The 20,098-nt window shown below is 41.1% G+C and overlaps 1 protein-coding gene across 2 annotated transcripts; it reads right to left on the reverse strand.

Annotated features, from left to right (window-relative positions):
* Positions 1–5,378: 5,378 nt before the first annotated feature.
* Positions 5,379–20,098, reverse strand: LOC111143073 (Ras related GTP binding C). 2 transcript variants are annotated; one of them, XM_022496529.1, is made up of 7 exons: positions 19,832–20,098; positions 17,887–17,988; positions 16,717–16,916; positions 14,054–14,168; positions 12,612–12,754; positions 10,133–10,281; positions 5,379–5,739 (listed from the first exon to the last, which is right to left on the reverse strand). In XM_022496529.1, exons 1-7 carry the CDS (start codon positions 20,066–20,068, stop codon positions 5,588–5,590), a joined length of 1,098 nt encoding a protein of 365 aa, XP_022352237.1. In that variant the 5' UTR covers positions 20,069–20,098; the 3' UTR covers positions 5,379–5,587. The 2 variants fall into 2 exon arrangements, with proteins under 2 accessions (XP_022352237.1, XP_022352236.1); XM_022496528.1 differs by having other exon boundaries at positions 17,887–18,090.

Here is a 20,098-nt window from a genome sequence, read left to right on the forward strand (position 1 = left end):
CTCATTATAACTGTCCTTCTGCAGTGTTCTCAATTATATTTTAAACAGCTCTGAAGCTGCATTGATGTAGCTCGTTCTTTTTACATTAAAATCTGTCTTTGCTGAACAGAGTCACAGCTGGGCATTGTGGAGAGTTGCTATGGCCCCAGAAGAAAGAAAAGCAAGTGCCCATGGAAGGATAATGTATCCCAGCCTTTTCCTTTGCAGCTTTAGTTCTCAAGAGTGAAATAATTACAACAGACCTCATTTGAGGCAAAGGAAACTGATGAAAGCAGATATTTTAATTCAAAGATGTGGCTTTTCCTTCCATGGGAGTCTTTAAGAGCACACACACCCACAACAGATGGCTCAGGGAGCAAGTAGTCCTGTCTGTTATAGAATTGTGGATAGAGCTGTCTTCTTAAGGCCCCTTTGGAGCCCATAATCCATGAAGCAAATGATGTTATGACCTTTGTCCTATCCCAACCCTTGTTAAAAAGCTGATAAGATACAAAAAGTGAAAATCACAAACTGCTCCCCTTCTAAAATGTCTCCAATCAGTCTTGAATATTATTTCAGGGGAAGTAACTTCAGCAGTTCTTTGGATCTCTAAGTTGGGTGTACACTTGGGTGATTAACAGGCAATTTGAACTTTCGGAGCAGACCAAGTATGCCGGTGCACCGAAAGCTAAAGGCTGTGTTTGAACAGTACAACACCGCCACCTAGAGGTCAAACAGCAAGGCATCGGCCACTACTGTCAAACCAGGTGAAGAGGCTAGGCAGGTTGCTGCCCAGACCAGAAGGGCATCCCCTCCTTCCCATCAAAGCTGAGATGAAAGGCAATTTATTTTTTTAATAAAGATTTTACTTATTTATTTAACAGAGTGAGAGACAGCAGCGAGAGAGGGAACACAAGCAAGGGAAGTGGGAGAGGGAGATGCAGGCTACCAGCTGAGCAGGGAGCCCCAGGACTCCATCCCAGGACCCTGGGATCATGACCTGAGCCAAAGGCAGGCACTTAACTGACTGAGCCATCCAGGCGACCCATGAAAGGGAATTTAAATGAGCACGGGTTTTTCTTAACGTGTGGGATACTGAGGATATGCCTCCCCCAGCCCTACCAACAAGGTCAGGTGCTGAGCAAGTTACCAATAAAGCAGAGAACAGACTCACCCAGGTCCAAGGTGCAGAGGGAAGGGAGTAGATGGGGGAAACCAGAGTGGGTGGAGGGCTTTTAGGGAGGATTTGGCATTTAAGCCGAGCTTAGCAGGATGAATAGAATGTCTATAGGGCAAAGGAAGCAGATTCCAGGCTGAAAGAACAGATCAAGCTACTAGGCTCGACTGTGAAAATACACAGGCTTTACTCTGTGACACAACCAGGTCACTGAAGGTTGAATTGAGACACTTAGAAAATGTGGGCGCCTGGATAGCTCCATTGGTTAAGCCGCTAATGCTGGATTTCAGCTCAGGTCCTGATCTCAGGGTCCTGGGATGGAGCCCTGGATATTGGGATTGAGCCCTGAGTCAAACCCTGTGTGGCCTCTGAGCTCAGCAGGGAGTCTGCTTGGGATTCTTTCTTCCTCTCCTTCTGCCCCTCCTGTTCACGCACTCTCTCTCCAATAAATAAAGCTAAAAAAAAGACACTTGGAAGATGGAATCGTACTTCCAATACCACGCAAAACATTTCAGTGAAATGTCCTTCGGTGTATTTATACACGGCTTGAACAGGCATTTCTTAGTGTCACACTGACGCTGAACATGGGATACAAACCAAGGTAAAACGGCTTCTCTACTGCAGTCTTCTCAGAACCTTTAATACTGGACTGAAAACAGTAAATTTCCAAGAGACTACAGAATGCAATTTCTAAAATTCGACTATAGAATTTTTTTCTACAAAACATCTCATAAGCAAACCCTTCCTCCCTACTTAGGGAAGCAAGGTCAAGTGGTGGTTTAAGGATACAAGTTCTAGGGGTGCCTGGGTGGCTCAGTGGGTTAAGCCTCTGCCTTCGGCTCAGATCATGATCTCAGGCTCCTGGGATCGAGCCCTGCATCAGGCTCCCTGCTCAGCAGGGAGCTTGCTTCTCTCTCTCTCTCTCTCTGCCTGCCTCTCTGTCTACTGGTGATCTCTCTGTCAAATAAATAAATAAAATCTTAACAACAACAACAACAAAAGGATACAAATTCTAGAATCAAGCTGCATGGTTTCCAGTTCTAATTCCACCATTCACAATTGAATCTCTATGCCTCAGTTTTCCCATCCTCAGAATAGGAATATAATCCCTACAACACAAGGTACTGTTAAGATTATGTGAGGTAATAATATAAACCACCTAAAATAATGCTAGTCGCTGCTGCCAATTCACATCTCTTCTGGCTGCTCTTAGATCCACAGGCTCCCCAACTTTGTGGGAGTTCAGGCAAAATGCTGTTAATGGAAACACACTCCAGCCACGCCAAACTGCCACCCACATTCCCTTTAAAGACTATGTTCCTTCAGGGTCTCTAGGGGGAAAAGGGGAGTGTTACTTTATTAGCTTAGATGGAAAATAGTAACAATATTCACTAATAATCTCTTTTGGATAGAATCAGAAAAGCTTTCAGCATTTGCAAAATGAAACAGGCCAAATCCACACACATTGCTTTCCCCAACAACAAAGCTTGTAACTATCTTAACTTTATCTTTAAAATCATTTCTCTGGGGGCGCCTGGGTGGCTCAGTGGGTTAAAGCCTCTGCCTTCAGCTCAGGTCATGATCCCAAGGTCCTGGGATCGAGCCCCGCATCAGGCTCTCTGCGCAGCGGGGAGCCTGCTTCCCCTTCTCTCTCTCTCTGCCTGCCTCTCTGCCTACTTGTGATCTCTGTCAAATGAATGAATAAAATCTTTAAAAATGTAGAGGTGAAATTAACTCACAAATACCTTCAGCATTCTATATTGGGACTACATTGTGTGTGTCTGTGTTGAGACTGGTGTGAGTGAATGGGAGGGAGAGGAAGTGAAACGGCTGTAATTGCTTGCAGCAGCAGATTATAAATGTTTTATTTAGCCGTCTGGAGCAGTGCTCTCCAAGGCAGCCTGGAACCAATGAACAGGCAAACCCCCTTAATAGTTTTATAGGATTCTTCCATTTCCATTAATCCCAAGTTGTTTCCCTCATTCACTTGCTGTACTTCACCACTTTTCAAGTTTTCTCCTACATCACCCCCTGAATTTATAATTTTCCACAGCAATAGGGGAAAGAAAGAATTCTTGGGCACCCATGTGCCATGGTTATATTCATCTTGGGACATTATCTCCATTGAAACAGCAGCATGAGGCTGAAGATATAGGCAGGCCATACTGGGCAGCTACAGCCAGCGCGCAGGCCCCACCACGCACGAGCTACGTCCAGGACTAGGTTGGCCAACATTGATTTACCAGGACAGCACTGGTACTCACCGGTCACTCTGGCATCATTATGAATGGCATCTCTTCCACTCTCAACAGTATCCTGGTGAATTTATATGGTCATCCTATCTGTAACTCTAGACAAGCTTCTCTACTCCTCCAGACTTCAGCTTCCCCAAATTTGGAAAAGGATATGGGATTAGATAGTATTTTAAGAGGTTCTATCTTTTAATCTGCTTCTGTGATTTCCATTTCAAAATTGAATTCTAAAGTAATCCGATGATGAAAATTGTAAGATCTTTCAACCTCTAAATACCTTCCCTCCCTTCTATAAATACCTTCCCTCCCTTCTATAAACTAATGCATACTTTACCCCAATCAACTTAGTTCCCACCTAACTGACATTTAAGGGTCAATAATCAGTATCCCAGGAACTGAAAGAACAAACAAGCTGGCACTGGTAGAAATTTTAACATGGTGTCCTACTTAATTCATCTCCTTACCCCCTCCTGGCTTGGCTATAACACATCAATTACGCCAGGCCCTGCATATTCCTCACCACAAGACAGATCTGTTGGTATGAAACACCACAACCAAAAAACCATTTTCACCTAGGCCTGGACCACCTATCCTAAGCAGAAATGGGCCAGGAGAGATGTCTGGACACGGGGCATGAAATTCCTGCATCAGGACAGAGCTTGAAGTCCTAACACATATAACATGTTACCATATGAAGCAGCAAAAGAAATGGATAGAATGATAAAGTGAGACAACCCAATGTCCCAACACCCCACCCTCCTCATATTGGAGGCAAATAAAAAACTGATTTTGGAGTAAATACATTTATTGATACCCATTTTATATAGTTCAGTGAAATAATCTATAAATATAAAAGCATTTTCTTTTGGATATCACCATGGTCCATGTAAATACTCAACAGTCAGAATCATCTGCAGGAAGCACTCCAAGTCACACTGTTAGGTTTACAGACCTGAATATACATATTTCATTAAACAGTGGCACTTATGTACTCAAGAGGTCCAGTGGCTTTGGAACATAGGACTACTGGGCATGTCGAGTAAAAATAATGGGTCACTTTAAATCAATGAACAGGGTATCAACCATGAACAAAAAGAAACAATTATGAATTAATATCCTAGGTGAAGAAAGTACCACAGTTGACACTCGGTGTCAGAATACTGGAGACAAAGTCTGTTTAATGTCACATGCTGTGGCGCCATGTGCTCTCTCCAACTCCCAGTGGACAGCCCACCAGTGCCTTAGGGTCATTCATGGCCAACGAAACAGCAATTCGTAAAGAATCTAGATAGCTTAGAATAAAAGGTACATAGTGGCTGGTACCACGTCTAAAGAAAAGTGAGCTAAATATTTCAATGACATAATGAGTTTCTCCCCTAAGAGGAGAAGATTGTGGGGAAAACAAATTTTTTTAATTCCCTTCGTTACACTGATCATGATCACTTATCTAATGGAGGAGAAAGAACCCAGATATCTGGTACCCAAAACAAGGTACAAACTTTTTCTTCTGTTTTAAAAAGTTTCTTCAACACTTCCGAGAGAATTAACGCAGCAGCCACTGATGAGCCTCGCTCTCGACCTGATGCAGCATAAAACTTTCTCGTTTCTTCAGTAACAAATACAGGAATGTCCTTTGCTGCGGTCAGACCATGTGTCTTCTGAGTTAGCAAGCAAATGCATTTAAAACGTCTTAGGGTGTGCAATGTCCAAAACTGAAATCTGAGAGGCAGTGTTAGAACTTAAGCAAGGCAGGATTTTGAGAGACTACTCAAATGAAAACCTAAGGGAAGCATATAAAAATTCAGTTCTTTCTATTATTTCCAACTGGTAATTGACAGCAACATTCTCTGGTAAGGATGGGTAAGTGGTGTTATCTCCAGGTCCAAAATATCCCAACTACTTAAAATAGGACCCCAAAGAGTTGAAAGACACACTGAGTTCTGTGGTCTCTAGAATTCTTTTTTTTTTTGCCATTTTTAAAAAAAAAAGAAATAGTAGCTTCAGTTGCACACCACTGGTTGAAGGGGTTTTCATCCAAATGAGAAACTCTCCCCCTTGTCTCTAGTGGGACAGGCACCAGGATTCCCACAAGTGGCAGCTCCCCTGTCCTGTAGCACATGGCATCTGACCCTGGAGTGAAGAGCAAGCTGGCACAGAGCCCCGACAGCTGGAATTCAGGCTAGATGGCATTTCGCGGCGTGCCATTGTGTGTCAGCGCTTTCAGGCTGGGGGCGCTGGTCTGGTGACCACAGCTCCTGTGAGAAGTCACACCCACCTCAAAAACCTCATGAATAGCTTTCCGGAAACAGTGGAAGTTGTAGTCTATTAAACCTGCAAGAGAGAAAAAGAAGATCAGACCCCTTGAATGTCAACTGTGAAATTATCTACTAGGAAATATTTGGTGACAGAAGAAAATTGGTTGTGTATTAAAAAACACACATCCAACTGAGGAATTTTCTCTGCTAGAAACATGATAAAGCATATATCCCAACTGTTAACACTGGTTACCACTGGGGCCTGGGAATGAGCTGAGTAAATAAATAAATCCATCAGAAAGGTAAATTTGCCAAGAAAATCTACAATAAAATCTGAAGGGAAAGTAAAATACTTTTCAAATTACCAAGCTTTTTCCTTTCATAAGTCTTTCGGGCAGCCCATGAAGAGCTGAAGGGAACAGCAGGAGCAGGAGATTGGCACCCTGCCCAGGGGCGTCGTGGGGTCTGGAGGTAGCAGAGAGGCCCACCAGCGAGAGCCTCAGGCAGCCTACACCTGCTCTCTCCAGGCAATGCAGCTCCTTCGATGTTTCATGAACTGGCTTCCAAATAAGATTTTGGTCAAACAGTTCTGTTTTGGGATAGAAATAGCCAGTTGCCTACCGAAAATCTACTTTTCCCCCTTCTTCCGTAGTAATGGAAACCCAATTTTTTTTTTTTATATATTTTATTTATTTACTGGACAGAGAGAGACAGAGAGATCACAAATAGGCAGAGAGGCAGGCAGAGAGAGAGAGAGGAAGGGAAACAGGCTCCCTGCTGAGCAGATAGCCAGATTCGGGGCTTGATCCCAGGACTGTGAGATCATGACCTGAGCCGAAGGCAGAGACTTAACACACTGAGCCACCCAGGTGCCCTGGAAACCCAATTTCTGATGAGCACAATGATACTCAGCTAAAACATTGTACTTCCCAGCCTTCCTTGTAACTATGTACAGCTACAGGACCAATTCTGGCCACTGGGATAGGTGGAAGCACGTGGGACCTCTGCGAAATTTCCTTAAAAGCAAAAGGATGTATTCTTTCCCCAGCCTTGTTCCTGCTTACTGTCTGGAACACGCAGCCATTCTGGACCACGAGGTCTGCCTTAAGAACAGACGCCAGTTAGAAGAATGGCAGATCAGAAAGAGAAGCATAAATGCCCTTGAGAGTACTGGAACACGAAGACAACCACGCAAAAAAAAAAGATCAAAACAATATGGTGTCAAAATGACTAAAGATGTCACAGAAGTCTATAGGAAGGAGAGCCCAGTGCACGGCAAAGGCAGCCTTTGGGGATACAGGCAAGGTTTAATTAGGCCGGAAAGAGAACAATATCACAAAAAAACAGCAGGGAGCTGGCAATGAGAACACAGCACAGGTAAAGACAGGAAAGAAACTGGAGTGATTGGAGATAGGGGCAGAGAATTCTCGCTGGGAAGTACTGGGAATCAAGTCTGACTAAGGAGATTAGAGTCAAATCCCGGAGGTCCTTCAGACTCAGGAAGAAAAAAAAGGTATAAAAGTTTTGGTAAGGGGGCACCTGGGTGGCTCAGTGGGTTATGCATCTGCTTTAGGCTCAGGTCATGATCCCAGGGTTCTAGGATCAAGCCTCATGTTGGGCTCTCTGCTCAGCAGGCAGCCTGCTTCTCCTTCTCCCTCCCTGCTCCCCCTGCTTGTGCTGTCTCTGTCAAATAAATAAGTAAATAAAATCTTAAAAAAAAAAAAGTTTTGGTAAGTTCAACTACATTAAAAATGACTTCTGTGAAAATGGTAAAATAAAACTGACCACCAGGGAAACCCAAACACTAGCCAGAGATCTGATGTTATTACGAAATCATTGTTCATTTTTTTGTTTATTATTGGCATCGTTATGTTTTAAGAAAGAATGCTATCTTGTAGAGACACCTGCTGGAATCTGTAGAGACAAAATTATCTGATCACATCAGAGATTTGTTTTAGAATAACCCAGCAGAGAAAGAGGTACAGAAAGAAGAAAGATTGGCTATGATTTTTATAATTATCCAATCTGGGAGATAAAAGGGGTTCATTCTGTTATCTTCTCTACTTTTTTATGTTTGACAGTAAAAAATAATAACTTTGCTGGTAGGATAAACAGAACACAAGACTGACCATATGCTGGGAACTGCTGACGTAGGATGATGGCTATATGGGCACTCACTGTGTTGCTCTACCTTTGTATATATTCAAAAACTTCTGTAACCAAAAACGGTTTTGTTTTTAACTTTATTTTTAGATTTTTATTTATTTACCTTTAAGAGAGTGAGAGAGAGAGCACAGAGGGAGCAGGAGAAGCAGACTCCCTGCTGAGCAGAGAGCCCGACAAGGGGCTCCATCCCAGGACCCCGAGATCATGACCCAAGCCAAAGGCAGATGCTTAATGGACTGAGCCACCCCGGTGCCCGTTTTTAACTTTTAAGACTAGAATGGAGAAAAATAACTAAGAAGCACAAAAAGAATAAAGTATATGAACAGGTAAATTACCAAAGAACAATCTTGAACTGGCATAAAAGATACCTGCCACAAGGAAAATGCCTGCTCTAACTAGTGATTAAAGAAGTAAAAATTAGAACCAAATGAGATCCATTTTACACCTACCAGACCGACAAGCATTATCAAGGACATGAAGTGACAAGATCTCCTACACAGTGCTACTGGGGCCGAAAATGGGAAAGCCAGATTGGAGAGCAATGTTTAATAAGGCTGAAGATGTATGAACACATCTCTATAAATTCCACTACTAAACATATTCTAAGAGAAACTCTCCACATGTGCAAAGGCAAACATGTTCATTTGCTCCAGCTGAGTATTTGCTGCAAAGCTCTCTGTGATTTTAAAAATAACCTAAATGTCCAGCAGAAAGAAAGTAAATTGTGGTATATTCGATCCACATAATATGGTGTAGAATGAAAATGAACGAACTAAAGCTACATGTTAACACCACAAATAAATCTCAAAAAAGACCTTAAGTGAGGAGAGCTAGTTGCAGAAGACTGCTTACATTTTTACAGCGTTTACACAGAGATACACAATACAAAACTCTATATTGGTTAAGGAAGATATGAAGTAAAATACATCATACATGGGAAAATTAGATACTACATTCAACATAGCACCAAAAAAGACTTCCAATGCGACACATACATGAATGACAACCATGTCTCTGCCATGTTTTGGTTCTGAAGCTCAAAGGTGAATATGCACATTCTTGTTTATCCAAAAATTTTGTGTATTGGATATAGTTCATTAGTATTAACATTAGTGAAATATTAATTCGTACAACATTAAATTTAAAAAAGCAGACCACAGAGCAGGCACTTGTAGCACTGAGAGCTGTGAGAGATCCCTGAGTATTTAAATAATATGATGAAAGCAACTTTCTGAAAGCTAATAAAAGACAATACATATAGGAGCCCCTCAAAACACGTGCTGAGAGCGTCACCTCAAGCAGGACATTAGTGGCCAACCATGGGCCTGCAGGGATGAGGGCCTGGACTGATAGCGGGAATGGAAAGGAAACCCAAGAAACAAGATTTGGTGAAGAGTCAACATAAACAATATAGGAAAAGAATGGGAAAGGGGGAACACAGAATGCCCTCTGGGAAATGACCTGCAACGGCCCCTTCACAGTGCCACCACACAATCAGCTGACTACAAGGTATCCGAGCTTGGACACCAGGCGATGTTGTAACAGGTAACACCACCAGGGTAGCCAAGAGGGTCAGGAAACAGAGGGGGAACAGTCGTCAGTTCTGACACCACGTACATGAGGATAATCAAATATTTAAGAGAAAATGTCTTACTAACAGCTCCAAACATGGGACTGGAATATGGGCCCAAGTCAGAACTGGGGAGGTCAATTTTTCAATCAACCACATAGAGAAAATTAAGTGACCATGGCTTGGAAGAGCTGAGCAGGAGAGTAAGTGAAGAAGCAAGCACAAAGACGTGGCTCTGAAAACACTCGGAACTGAGAAAAACGAAAGAAACCAAAGAGATCAGAGAAACAAATACATAAAATAACTTGGAGAGCTCAGCTTTAGGGAAGCAAAGGGAGAAGGAAACGTCAAGCAAAGAGAGACTGGCCGGGTCACATGCTGGAGAAGGCTGAAGAGGCTACAGAATGAGGAAAGGCCGCTGCATGTAGCAAGAACATGAGCTGGCAACATGCACAAGAATCGTCTCTGTAAGCAGGTGTGGGGAGAAGCCCAGCCGCAGGCCTTGAGACATGTATTAAAATGGCCCAAAATAAGAAAGGTTGGAAGTAAATACCTACTAACATAAAAGATCAAAAGAAGGACAAAGTCTGGACTATTTATGGAGAGGAAGGGACAAGAGCAGTTTGAGCTGATAAGCATTTAACACTGCAATATTAGTTTCTCTGATTTTCAAGAACCTAATACATTTTTACAAAGAATTTAATATAAAAACAGCCTTTTAAAATGCCATTACCTTTTCGTTCAAAACTTTCTTCCCTAAGAATGCAGACCAGTGCCAAAAATTTAGTCACTTCCTTTAAATAAAGGACAGTCGTATTATTCAGCTTGATAATTGCCATAGATTCTTTGTCGTAAGCACTTCCACTTCCATCTTCCTTTAACCTGTTTTAAAAGAAAGTATTCATTACAGGTTTCCCAATGAGGTATTCTGTCACATTTAATTTGCACAATAACAAGTCTTTCCACTCAGTTTCCAAAGTGTCTTTAAGAAAAAATACTGGGGGCGCCTGGGTGGCTCAGTGGGTTAAAACCTCTGCCTTCAGCTCAGGTCATGATCTCAGGGTCCTGAGATCGAGCCCCACTTTGGGCTCTCAGCTCAGCAGGGAGCCTGCTTCCCCCCACCCTCTCTGCCTACTTGTGATCTCTGTCAAATAAATAAATAAATAATCTTTAAAGGGGGGGGGGGACAGAAAAAATACTGGCTTAAATATATGGCAACAGAAATTCTCATTTAAGAAATAAGGTTCCCATGGGGCACCTGGGTGGCTCAGTGGGTTGAGCCGCTGCCTTCGGCTCAGGTCATGATCTCAGGGTCCTGGAATCGAGCCCCGCATCGGGCTCTCTGCTCAGCAGGGAATCTGCTTCCCCCCCTCTCTCTGCCTCTCTGCTTCTCTGCCTACTTGTGGTCTCTGTCTGCCAAATAAATAAATAAAATCTTAAAAAAAAAAAAAGAAAGAAAGAAAGAAAGAAGGTTCCCAGGGGTGCCTGGAACTCAGTTGGTTAGGAGTGTGACGCTTGATCTAAGCTCAGGGCTTGATCTCAGAGTCATGATTTCAAGCCCAACATTGGGCTCTACAGTGGAGCCTACTTTAAAAAAAAAAAAAGAAAGAAATAGGGTTCCCAGACAAGGATGCAGTATTCCATACATGCACGTGTTCATCTTGTTTACCCAGGATACAGGGAACACAGGTTTCAAACCTTCCCTCACCTTAATCTGTACTGACAGAGTATACAAATAAAAAAGGACCTAACCTAAGAAAACTGCCATTAGTGAAAAAGGAGTTAAGTATAAAAACTAAAATTAATACAGTCTATCAAAGATATTGTGGAATCCCGATGCTTACAAAGTGAGCCTTCAGGGTCTGAAAGCTATTGTTTTTACTAGAATTGTCAGAATTATAGGTAGTTCTCCTTCAAAAGATGTAAATCAAGAGCCAAGTAAGAAGCAAATATAATAAAATACACCACAATGCATGCACGGATTGTGTTACAAATGAGATAATGGATATTTTTTCTTTTCTTTTATAATGTAGCATATAACACAAAATGTATTTTACAATGTACCTTACACTGAAAAAAATTTTGCAGCTAATTTTGATTTTTAAATTATAAAAAAGCAGTTATGAAATTTTTATTTCTTTTAAAGAAAAAACAAGTGTTCTATTCATCCATTTTTAAAATGAGGATTGGGAACATGAAGCTGTACTGAGTAATATAACAAAAAAAAAAATATCACATTTTCATTATGGAAAAAGAGAAAAGGAGAGCATGTAACCACAAAATTGAGAAACAAATGGAAGACAGAAATAGACAGGTAAAGAACATGTGAGAGAAATGCATTCTCCTATTGAGTCAGCTGGAGAAAGACACCAACAAATTAGGCTGAGAGACCAAGGTGAAGGGCAAGAACAGAGAGATGAAAGAAGAGTTCCCACCAGGTGGAAAAGGGAACAGATAAAGGACACAGAAAGCAAAGGTTATGTTAGAGCATCAGAAAGTGCCTTGGGAGTGCTGATGTTAACATACTGGGGGGATTAGGGCTATTAGAAGCAACAGAAGTTGTTGGCTTTTGAAATACCAGTAATTCTCCAAAGTTTTCATTCATCCTCTGGACTATTCCACAAAATCACACCTTTGCTGGCATTTATAAATCTCTGTATGAAGCTTGGTGAATTTACATAAAGAAAGAGTTTACATTTTAGAAATTTATTTTGGAAACTCACATATGGGTCAAATTTTTCTATGTTTAAGTCCTTCTGACACCCAAAATTCTGATTTCCTTGTCTCTTGGCTCTCTGAAAGATTAGGATCCCTCATTTTCATAAAGCCTGAAGTTAATTTAGGAACCAGTACTTACTCTGTTATTCAAAATACATTAATCTACCTTTTTGATCTAGCAGAGTCCCTAAGGGAAAAGATATAGTGCAAGCCCCCCAAATAATGGTAGGAGAAACTTTCAGTGATAATTAAATCTGGCACTAGCACAGTTTTTCAACTGCTCTTACCCATCCTCTGAAGCAGTATAACCTAGCAGTCCATCTACAGGGAAATCAAGCTCCAAGTGGAAGCACTATGGTCAGAACAATTCCACTCTATACAGTACCTGCTAGAGGCCTCAAAAATTAATCCCTCTGACAAACTGAACTGATAGTCTTCAATATGTCTGAGATCTTGCAAATACACACACACACACACACACACACACAACTCACCCATATATACAAGACACATCAATTACGACATCAATCATGTCACAACAAAGTTCATAAGATTGCATATCCACAGGAGAACTGTCTGTTGCAATGTAGATTTTGCTGACAACGTCGAAGAGGAAAGCTTTTTCAATACCTGAATTCTAGGAAAAACAAAATTGGAGAAGTACTCAGTTTCAAGAATCAAAATTTGTAATTTAACTAAGATCCTGAAATTATGGATTAAAAACACAAAGACAAATTATGGATTAATACACAAAGACAATTTAATTGTATAACTCAGTACCAAAGAATCAAACAGTATGTGGTTGAGAGACACTTCTGTTATCCAAAGAATAAAAGTGGAATCATGTCTCTGCTCTGATTTACTGACTGACTTAATTGCATTAAAATAGGTTTTTCTTCCTCCTCAAATTAAATGAATTACTTGCTACGATACCATCAGAAAAGTTAACAAAAAAAAAAAATCCTCCAAAAATCAAGCCATGCTACATTTTCAATAATCCTTTTTTGTCACAATAATCAACCTCTGATTTAAATGACCTTGCCACCAGAAAGGCATTCTGTGGCAATTAGCAAAACATAAAAGAATTAGTTTGATGTCAACATCTAGCATAACCCAAAAGCCCAAAAGAACTGGGGACCCCTACACCCTGAGCTCTTAAAAGTAATGTCTAGAAAATATAATAGTTGAATGTTGTATTTATTGAAGGAATATCCTTTTATTAAGCTGAATCCTCAAAATAAGAAAAGTGAAATATGATACTAAGATTGTAGTTAGCAAGGAAAGGAAAAGATCAATTTTTCAATGTGACCTCCTATAAAGCAGAGATTAAGCAGGAGTCAAATTCCCAAAACCCAGACTTTTCCAGTTACTATTCTCCATTCAGGAAACAGATGTCATGAAGATTCTTTCTTTTTATCATGGAGGTTTTTATTAATTAAGAAAGTATAGGGGCGCCTGGGTGGCTCAGTGGGTTAAGCCACTGCCTTCGGCTCGGGTCATGATCTCGGGGTCCTGGGATCGAGCCCCGCATCCGGCTCTCTGCTCAGCGGGGAGCCTGCTTCCTCCTCTCTCTCTGCCTGCCTCTCTGCCTACTTGTGATCTCTCTCTGTCAAATAAATAAATAAAATCTTTAAAAAAATAATAATAAAAATAAAAATAAAAAAAATAAAAAAAGAAAGTATGAAGAAATTTTTCACTTCATTTTAAGATCAAAAGGGTGAGCACCAAGGAAAGAACTCAGAAAATAACTCATTTTTAATAAGTGTTCAATAAGCCCATTTTTAAAGTGTTCTTATGATTTGTTTTACATGTTACGTGTGTCATTAGCCTTTCGGCCTGATTCAGACTAAGGCAAGACATTTTTTTGGAGAATTTGATAACACAAATATATTCAAGAAAATTGAATCAGAAAACTACAGTGAATTAGCTCACTTACTGATATAAAGATATTTAATAGGTTTTCCAAGGTCGGCAGTTGTGGGATGAGTTTCTGTACCACCTTACTAAAGGCTTCAAATATTGAATGGTCATAGATACTAGTCAAATAAAAGCTGAAAAACACAACACAATTTCATTAATTTGAAACATATCTTAAGTTCAGTGACAATTATAAAATATAAAATTTTATGTTGCTTAACATTTGATTTCACTAAGTTCAAATAAAGCCTTTTTACCTCGCCTGTCATCCCCACTGTTCAAGAAGACAAATGCAGCTTCCCCACCTGGCTTGTAACCATCCACCTCTTTACAGCATTTACAAAACAGGGCAATTTCCTAGTACCCAGGAAAGCATTTTCAGATGCAGGAACCTGAATATTCACCTAAGTCTTTGCAACCTGATCCAAACAACCTGGTTTCTTAAGCCCATAACTGACAAAGACCAAGATAAAAACCAAGAGGGAGCATAAAGAGGGGTGACACTTATTCAGTAAAAATGTAATTCAGGTTTCTACAAAAATGCCATATTTTCAGAAAGCTCTTTCTTGACCCTTCTACCTAAAACAGCAGCCCTTTTCCCTAATTTCTCCTCATAGCACTGATAAGTACCTAAAATTACACTATATGCTTATTTGTAAGTGCTTTTGAGCTGTCTCATTCATCAGAATGTAAACTCCATGAGGACAGAGACTTCGGCGGTCTTGCTCATAGCTACAACCCCACTGACCTGAACAGTGCTCATAAATATTTGTTCAATAAACAAATGAACACAGCTGATGCTCAGAATTTATGTAAATGACATAATTAGAAGAATAGGAGCTGGGGCCCTATTAAGCATAGGAATGGAACAGGAATCTAACTAAAAGGACATATAGTGGAGAAGTAACAGCCATAGATTTAACAAAACACCTATGAAAAAGAGAGACCTTTCACATTTTAATACAATTTTACCTGCTATTTTTAGCTCAGGGAGTATACTCCTCATCATGTAGTTGTTCTACTTATTTATTTGTAAGTACGTATTACAAAGTCAGAAACACAGAACTGTAGCTATGACACCTGGCAGGCAACTTAAAAACACTTTCAGGAAGCAGACCTAGGAACCTAACCTTATACAAGATGCGGCTCGACTCTAGATGTATGAGCAACGAAACAAGTGAAGCCAAGATGACCCCCCTCCTAAAGGCACCAGGGACAAGCACTAGGGACAATGGAATATTTTATTGTTTCCTTTAGGCAAAAAGGTTAGCAATGTGGGAAGGTCCTTCAGAGACTCTGAGGCTTGGAAGTAGATGGGGACATGGAGAACCCTACAAGACACAGGGCATTTTAGTAAATTGGATTTCTGGAAACCAGAAATCGAACAAAGCCTAATCCACAGGCATGCTAGTAATTAATAAAAGCTCGATGCAAAGATTCTTCAGAGGTTAACAAGGCCTAGGGTCCTATAAGAAACTAGAGAAAGGGATGGCGTGTACCTCTGCGGTGGGATGCCCCAAAAAGGGACAAGGAAGGGGATTAGGAGAATTCCCATGTGCCTTAGGGAACACAGGACAATCACAGCCTAAAATCCATTGTTAAGTGTAGATTCCCAAAAAGTGAGACGGAGGAATTTCACAGGGAGGCACTTTCACTTTCTCTTACAAATATTGCTAAATTTTTTTAAAGCATGAATTACTGATAAATATTTTAAAATTTCAATCCAAACTGCAGATCAATGACACCTTTTCTACATGACTTCCTAGAATAACTGAAAGACCCTGGCACCTGAGGCCCTAGGGAATATTAGGGGTAGGGATGAGGGGTGGCTTGAGCCTTTAAGGAAGTCACTGTAACAGACCAGGGATAAGGAAATAGCTACATGTGTGTCTCTCCCCTGCTTCCCCTTTAAGTTGTTTATATCAAGAGAACATTTTCTTGGGTACTTTTTATTACTCATATCTACTTATACCACCAAAAAAATATAAAATATAGAAAATATTCCTCACACACTTCCAGAACACAAGCACATAAATCATCAATCCTATCTAGTACTTGTTCTTTAATGATACTTTCTTCATGGTATTTAGTTATGAATCAGCAGTTCTTTAAACCTAATAGGAACCCTAAACAGATTTATAGAACAAACTCACCTAACCCAAACTTCAGAGATTCATAAAAGCATAAACTGTTTTTAAAAACATACACAAGGTACATCAAAGTCCAGACTCGAACATGTGCCTCTTTAAAATGCTCTTCCTACTGAAAAAAAATACTGTGAAGACTCCAGCTACAGAGTTCTACAACAACTGTGACAGAGTCCTTGAACTGAAGCAAAATGAAAATAAATAAATAAATGATGAAATCAAGAGAGGGGAGTCCCAAAATAGATCTATGCCATGAGGAAAGAGGCTAATTCCAGTCTCCTGAGATGAATTTTTAAAAGCACCAATGAAAACACTTCACATGACTTCAATCTCCAGGAAAATGCAAAAAACTGGGAAAGTAACCTCTCAAATACCATCAGGCTCCCAAAACTGAATTCAACAAAGAAGAGATCAAGAATATTACAGATTTGGGAAGGGCATACCAGTAACAGAAAGCCACGTGTTTGTAATGACAGAGATGGGAATACATTTAAACATTTTTCAGGGCTCTCATATCAAACACACATGTTGTTACCTAAGGTGGAGTTTTTCTAGCCCAGCATCTGCAAGGTCATCATTGGCCCTTTGATGAATGTCCCTCTGTGTTTCTATTTTGTGATCATCAGACAGACCATCAACTTTGTGAATAAAAACCTCAAAATTCATGTCTGGGTTAACTTTGTAGGCTTTAGAAACAGTAATGTGAAGTCTTGTTAAAGCCTCCATGTAGTCATCCTGTAAGTCAGAACAAAATATTTTTTAAAAAGAAATCTGGTAAAAGTCAGTAACGAATTAAGAAAGCCTCAAACCACCTCTTTCCCCAACCACAGAAAATATATTATACTAATTATTCACAAATACTCCAAACATTCAAATACATTAACCTCATCTCTCTAAATCTTTAATCTCTCCAGATAAAAAAAATTCATTTACCAAGTTAATGCTTATAATTTTTATATTGCTAATATAAGAAAAGGAAAAGGAAATGGACATTTCTTCCCAATAGAATTTTTTAAAAGTAATCCCAGCTCTGCCATTTATTAGATGTGTGACTTTAAGCAGGTTGCTTAAACTTGTGATCTCAGTTTACTCATCCATAAAACTGGAATTACCATACCTACCTCACAGTATTGTAAAGAATAAATTAAATTGGATCATGTATGTGAAAGCCTCCATTACAGAGCCTCTCAATCAGAAAGCACTCTTTACCAATGTTTAAGCTTCTTAAGGTCAAGGACATGTCCCATTCATCTCAGGGCTTGTCACAAGCTAGGCCCTCAATAAACGCTTGTTGAGTCAAACTCAATTTGGACAACCAAGAAAACTATTCACTTTAATATTTACTGACTCAGTCCTCCTATTCCTCATTAGATTATGGGCACCGAGAGGATCTTTCCAGGGAGTGACATCACTATTGTAATAGTTAATGAAGTATGGCAATATCCACTATTAACAAATAAAAGTGGAAAACTGCTCATTAACTAGAACTCAAAAGAGAATAAGCCACTATCTCCTAATCATCTCATACTCTGCACCGCACAACGGCATGCCCGCACACCTCTGCAGCTCCATATCCCATACTGCTAGGAAACCTACCAGCAAAGAAATAAGCCGCAAGAAGCACATGATAAAGAAGATAAAAACCTTTCCTTTGTGTCTACATCTTTTGACAGCAGAAAAAAGAAATAAACATTATTCCTACTACCTGTGCATCAATGACATATATCAATGCTCCTGTTCCCCTGAAGATCATCTCGTAGTCAAAAGTTGGGTCAAAAAAGTCCATTTGTCCAGGAAAATCCCATATCTGGAAATTCACAAAGGAGCTATTGGAAATGTCATCTTTATAAATCTTGTTGGTACTTTCCAAAAAGAGAGTCTCGTTGGGTGACATTTTATGAAACACCACCTGTTAAAAGAAAGAAGATAATTTTATGACTATTCAACTTTGTACTTAAAGTTCAAAATTCGACCCTGAATTAACATATAAAGGATTTGATCCTATAGCAAGAATTTTAAAAGAGATAAAAAGTGAATGGTGTATCATCAGTATTCACTATCCTTTTACTTCTGAGAAATGAGAAGGCACCAAATTACTTTCCATCAAACCTATTCTGGAGCTGAAATTTTTCTGCTATTTTCTCTGCACATAGTAAATCCTAGTAGAGCAATGTCTTTCATTGTCAATTCATTTTATTTTCTGTTAAACTGTATTAATTCTCCCAAAACCTGCTTTAATATCGTAAAAGCTTAGAGCTAAAGTTTAAGAATTTTTGTTCACTGAAAACTTACCGAAATGCCTCTATCAAGCTCTGAGAATTACAAAGGTAACTGCCTAGACTCTGCCTTCACTGAATTTGCAGTCTTGTGGAAGAAATAAAAGACAGTAATTATACCAAGTAGAAAATGATTGTGGGGTGGGGGAGTCAGGAGAGGAGTTGACAGGGAAATGACTGCTCCCATGAGAAAAGAAATGGTAAAAGTAACAGTAAAGAATCAGGATAATCACAATCCATACAACTCTAACATAAAGCTAATTTGTCTCTCACTGTTACTTTCTAGAAAAGGAAACTGGGTAGCTACTACCAAAGTTTAGTCAATGAGTAACAAGCAAGAAGAATTAAATTCAGCTTGCTAAAACCCTACCACGAATTTACTCAAAATTTGCTGTAGAGGTGAGAAAATAAAACCCAGCAATCCAGTAAATTCAGAAGTTAATAAAACAAAGTAATCCAGTAACTTCATTAGAAGGCTACTTTTCAAAACCATCACGTTTACAAAATATCACACAGATTTATTTTAGATAGACCTCTGCAACGGAATGGAAAGGGCAACAGACCAGTTATCTGGCGTCTTATTACCAGCTCACTTGTGTGTGAGGAGGGTGGCTAATGGAGGATGCCAACCTTGCCTCGGTTTCCCCCTTACTAAAAAGGGTCTAGCCCTCCGTTCGTTCCTGACAGACCCGAAGTGAAAGCAAATGGCCTGACAAAGATCTGCAAATATTCTCGAGGTCTCAGAAAATTTTTGCATCTGCACACATAACAGGAGGGACTATAACCAGCAATTACACTCGCCCGGCCCCAAATACTAAAACTGGTGGAATAACAGCTCCCCAATCCCCATCGATGTTAAATTCTCCTTCGTAGTAGGAAGCATTAAAACCGCCAGTGACTTAGTTACAGCTCTTCCTGACGCTGCTCCCTGGGGCTCACCTGGGAAGCCCCACAAACTCAGGTCACCTGAAGTGAGAGGAATACACAAAATCGGGGCAGGGGAGGGAGTCGGACAAGTTCTCCAAGTTGGAACTGCAGAGTACGTCTCAGTTTCGGAAAGGACTCTGGGGCTGGGCCCCAGGGGGGCGGAGGTCCTGGGTGGTGCCACCGGCACCTGCCTCCCTCCAGCCAGTCTCGCCTTCGGGGACCCACCTGGCCTCGGCTGACTTGGGCGTGGACTCCGAGTCGGGGTCCTCCCCCGGGCCGCGCCTCTGGCCTCGCTCCCCAGAGGACAGAAAAAGCGCGGTGGGACTGCCGGGCCGGCCAGCCCCGGCCGCCGCCCTCCTCTGGCCCTCCGCCTCAACGCGCCCGGCGGCCACCCAAGCCCCTAGGAGGGGGAGGGGGCGCCGGGGGATCCGGCGCGGTCGCACTCACCTTCTGGATGGAGGACTTGCCGCTGCGCCGAAGCCCCATGAGCAGAATCCTCGGCTTGGAGCTGTCAGCGCCCCCAGGGCCACAGCCTCCGCCGGCCCCCGCCCCAACCCCGCCGCCCGCTGCTGCCGCCTCCTCTTCCTCCTCCTCCACGCCGTAGCCGAAGTCCTTCGGAAAGGAATCCGCCGCGCCGTAACTGCCGGCCAGGGGCGTCTCCTCCGCCCCGTACTGCAGGGACATGGTGCTGGAGCCGCCGCCGCCCGCGCCCTG

The sequence above is a fragment of the Enhydra lutris genome, unplaced genomic scaffold (assembly GCF_002288905.1).
Source record: "Enhydra lutris kenyoni isolate GAN:26980312 unplaced genomic scaffold, ASM228890v2 scaffoldscaffold9, whole genome shotgun sequence".
In the NCBI taxonomy this organism is placed as follows: domain Eukaryota; kingdom Metazoa; phylum Chordata; class Mammalia; order Carnivora; family Mustelidae; genus Enhydra; species Enhydra lutris.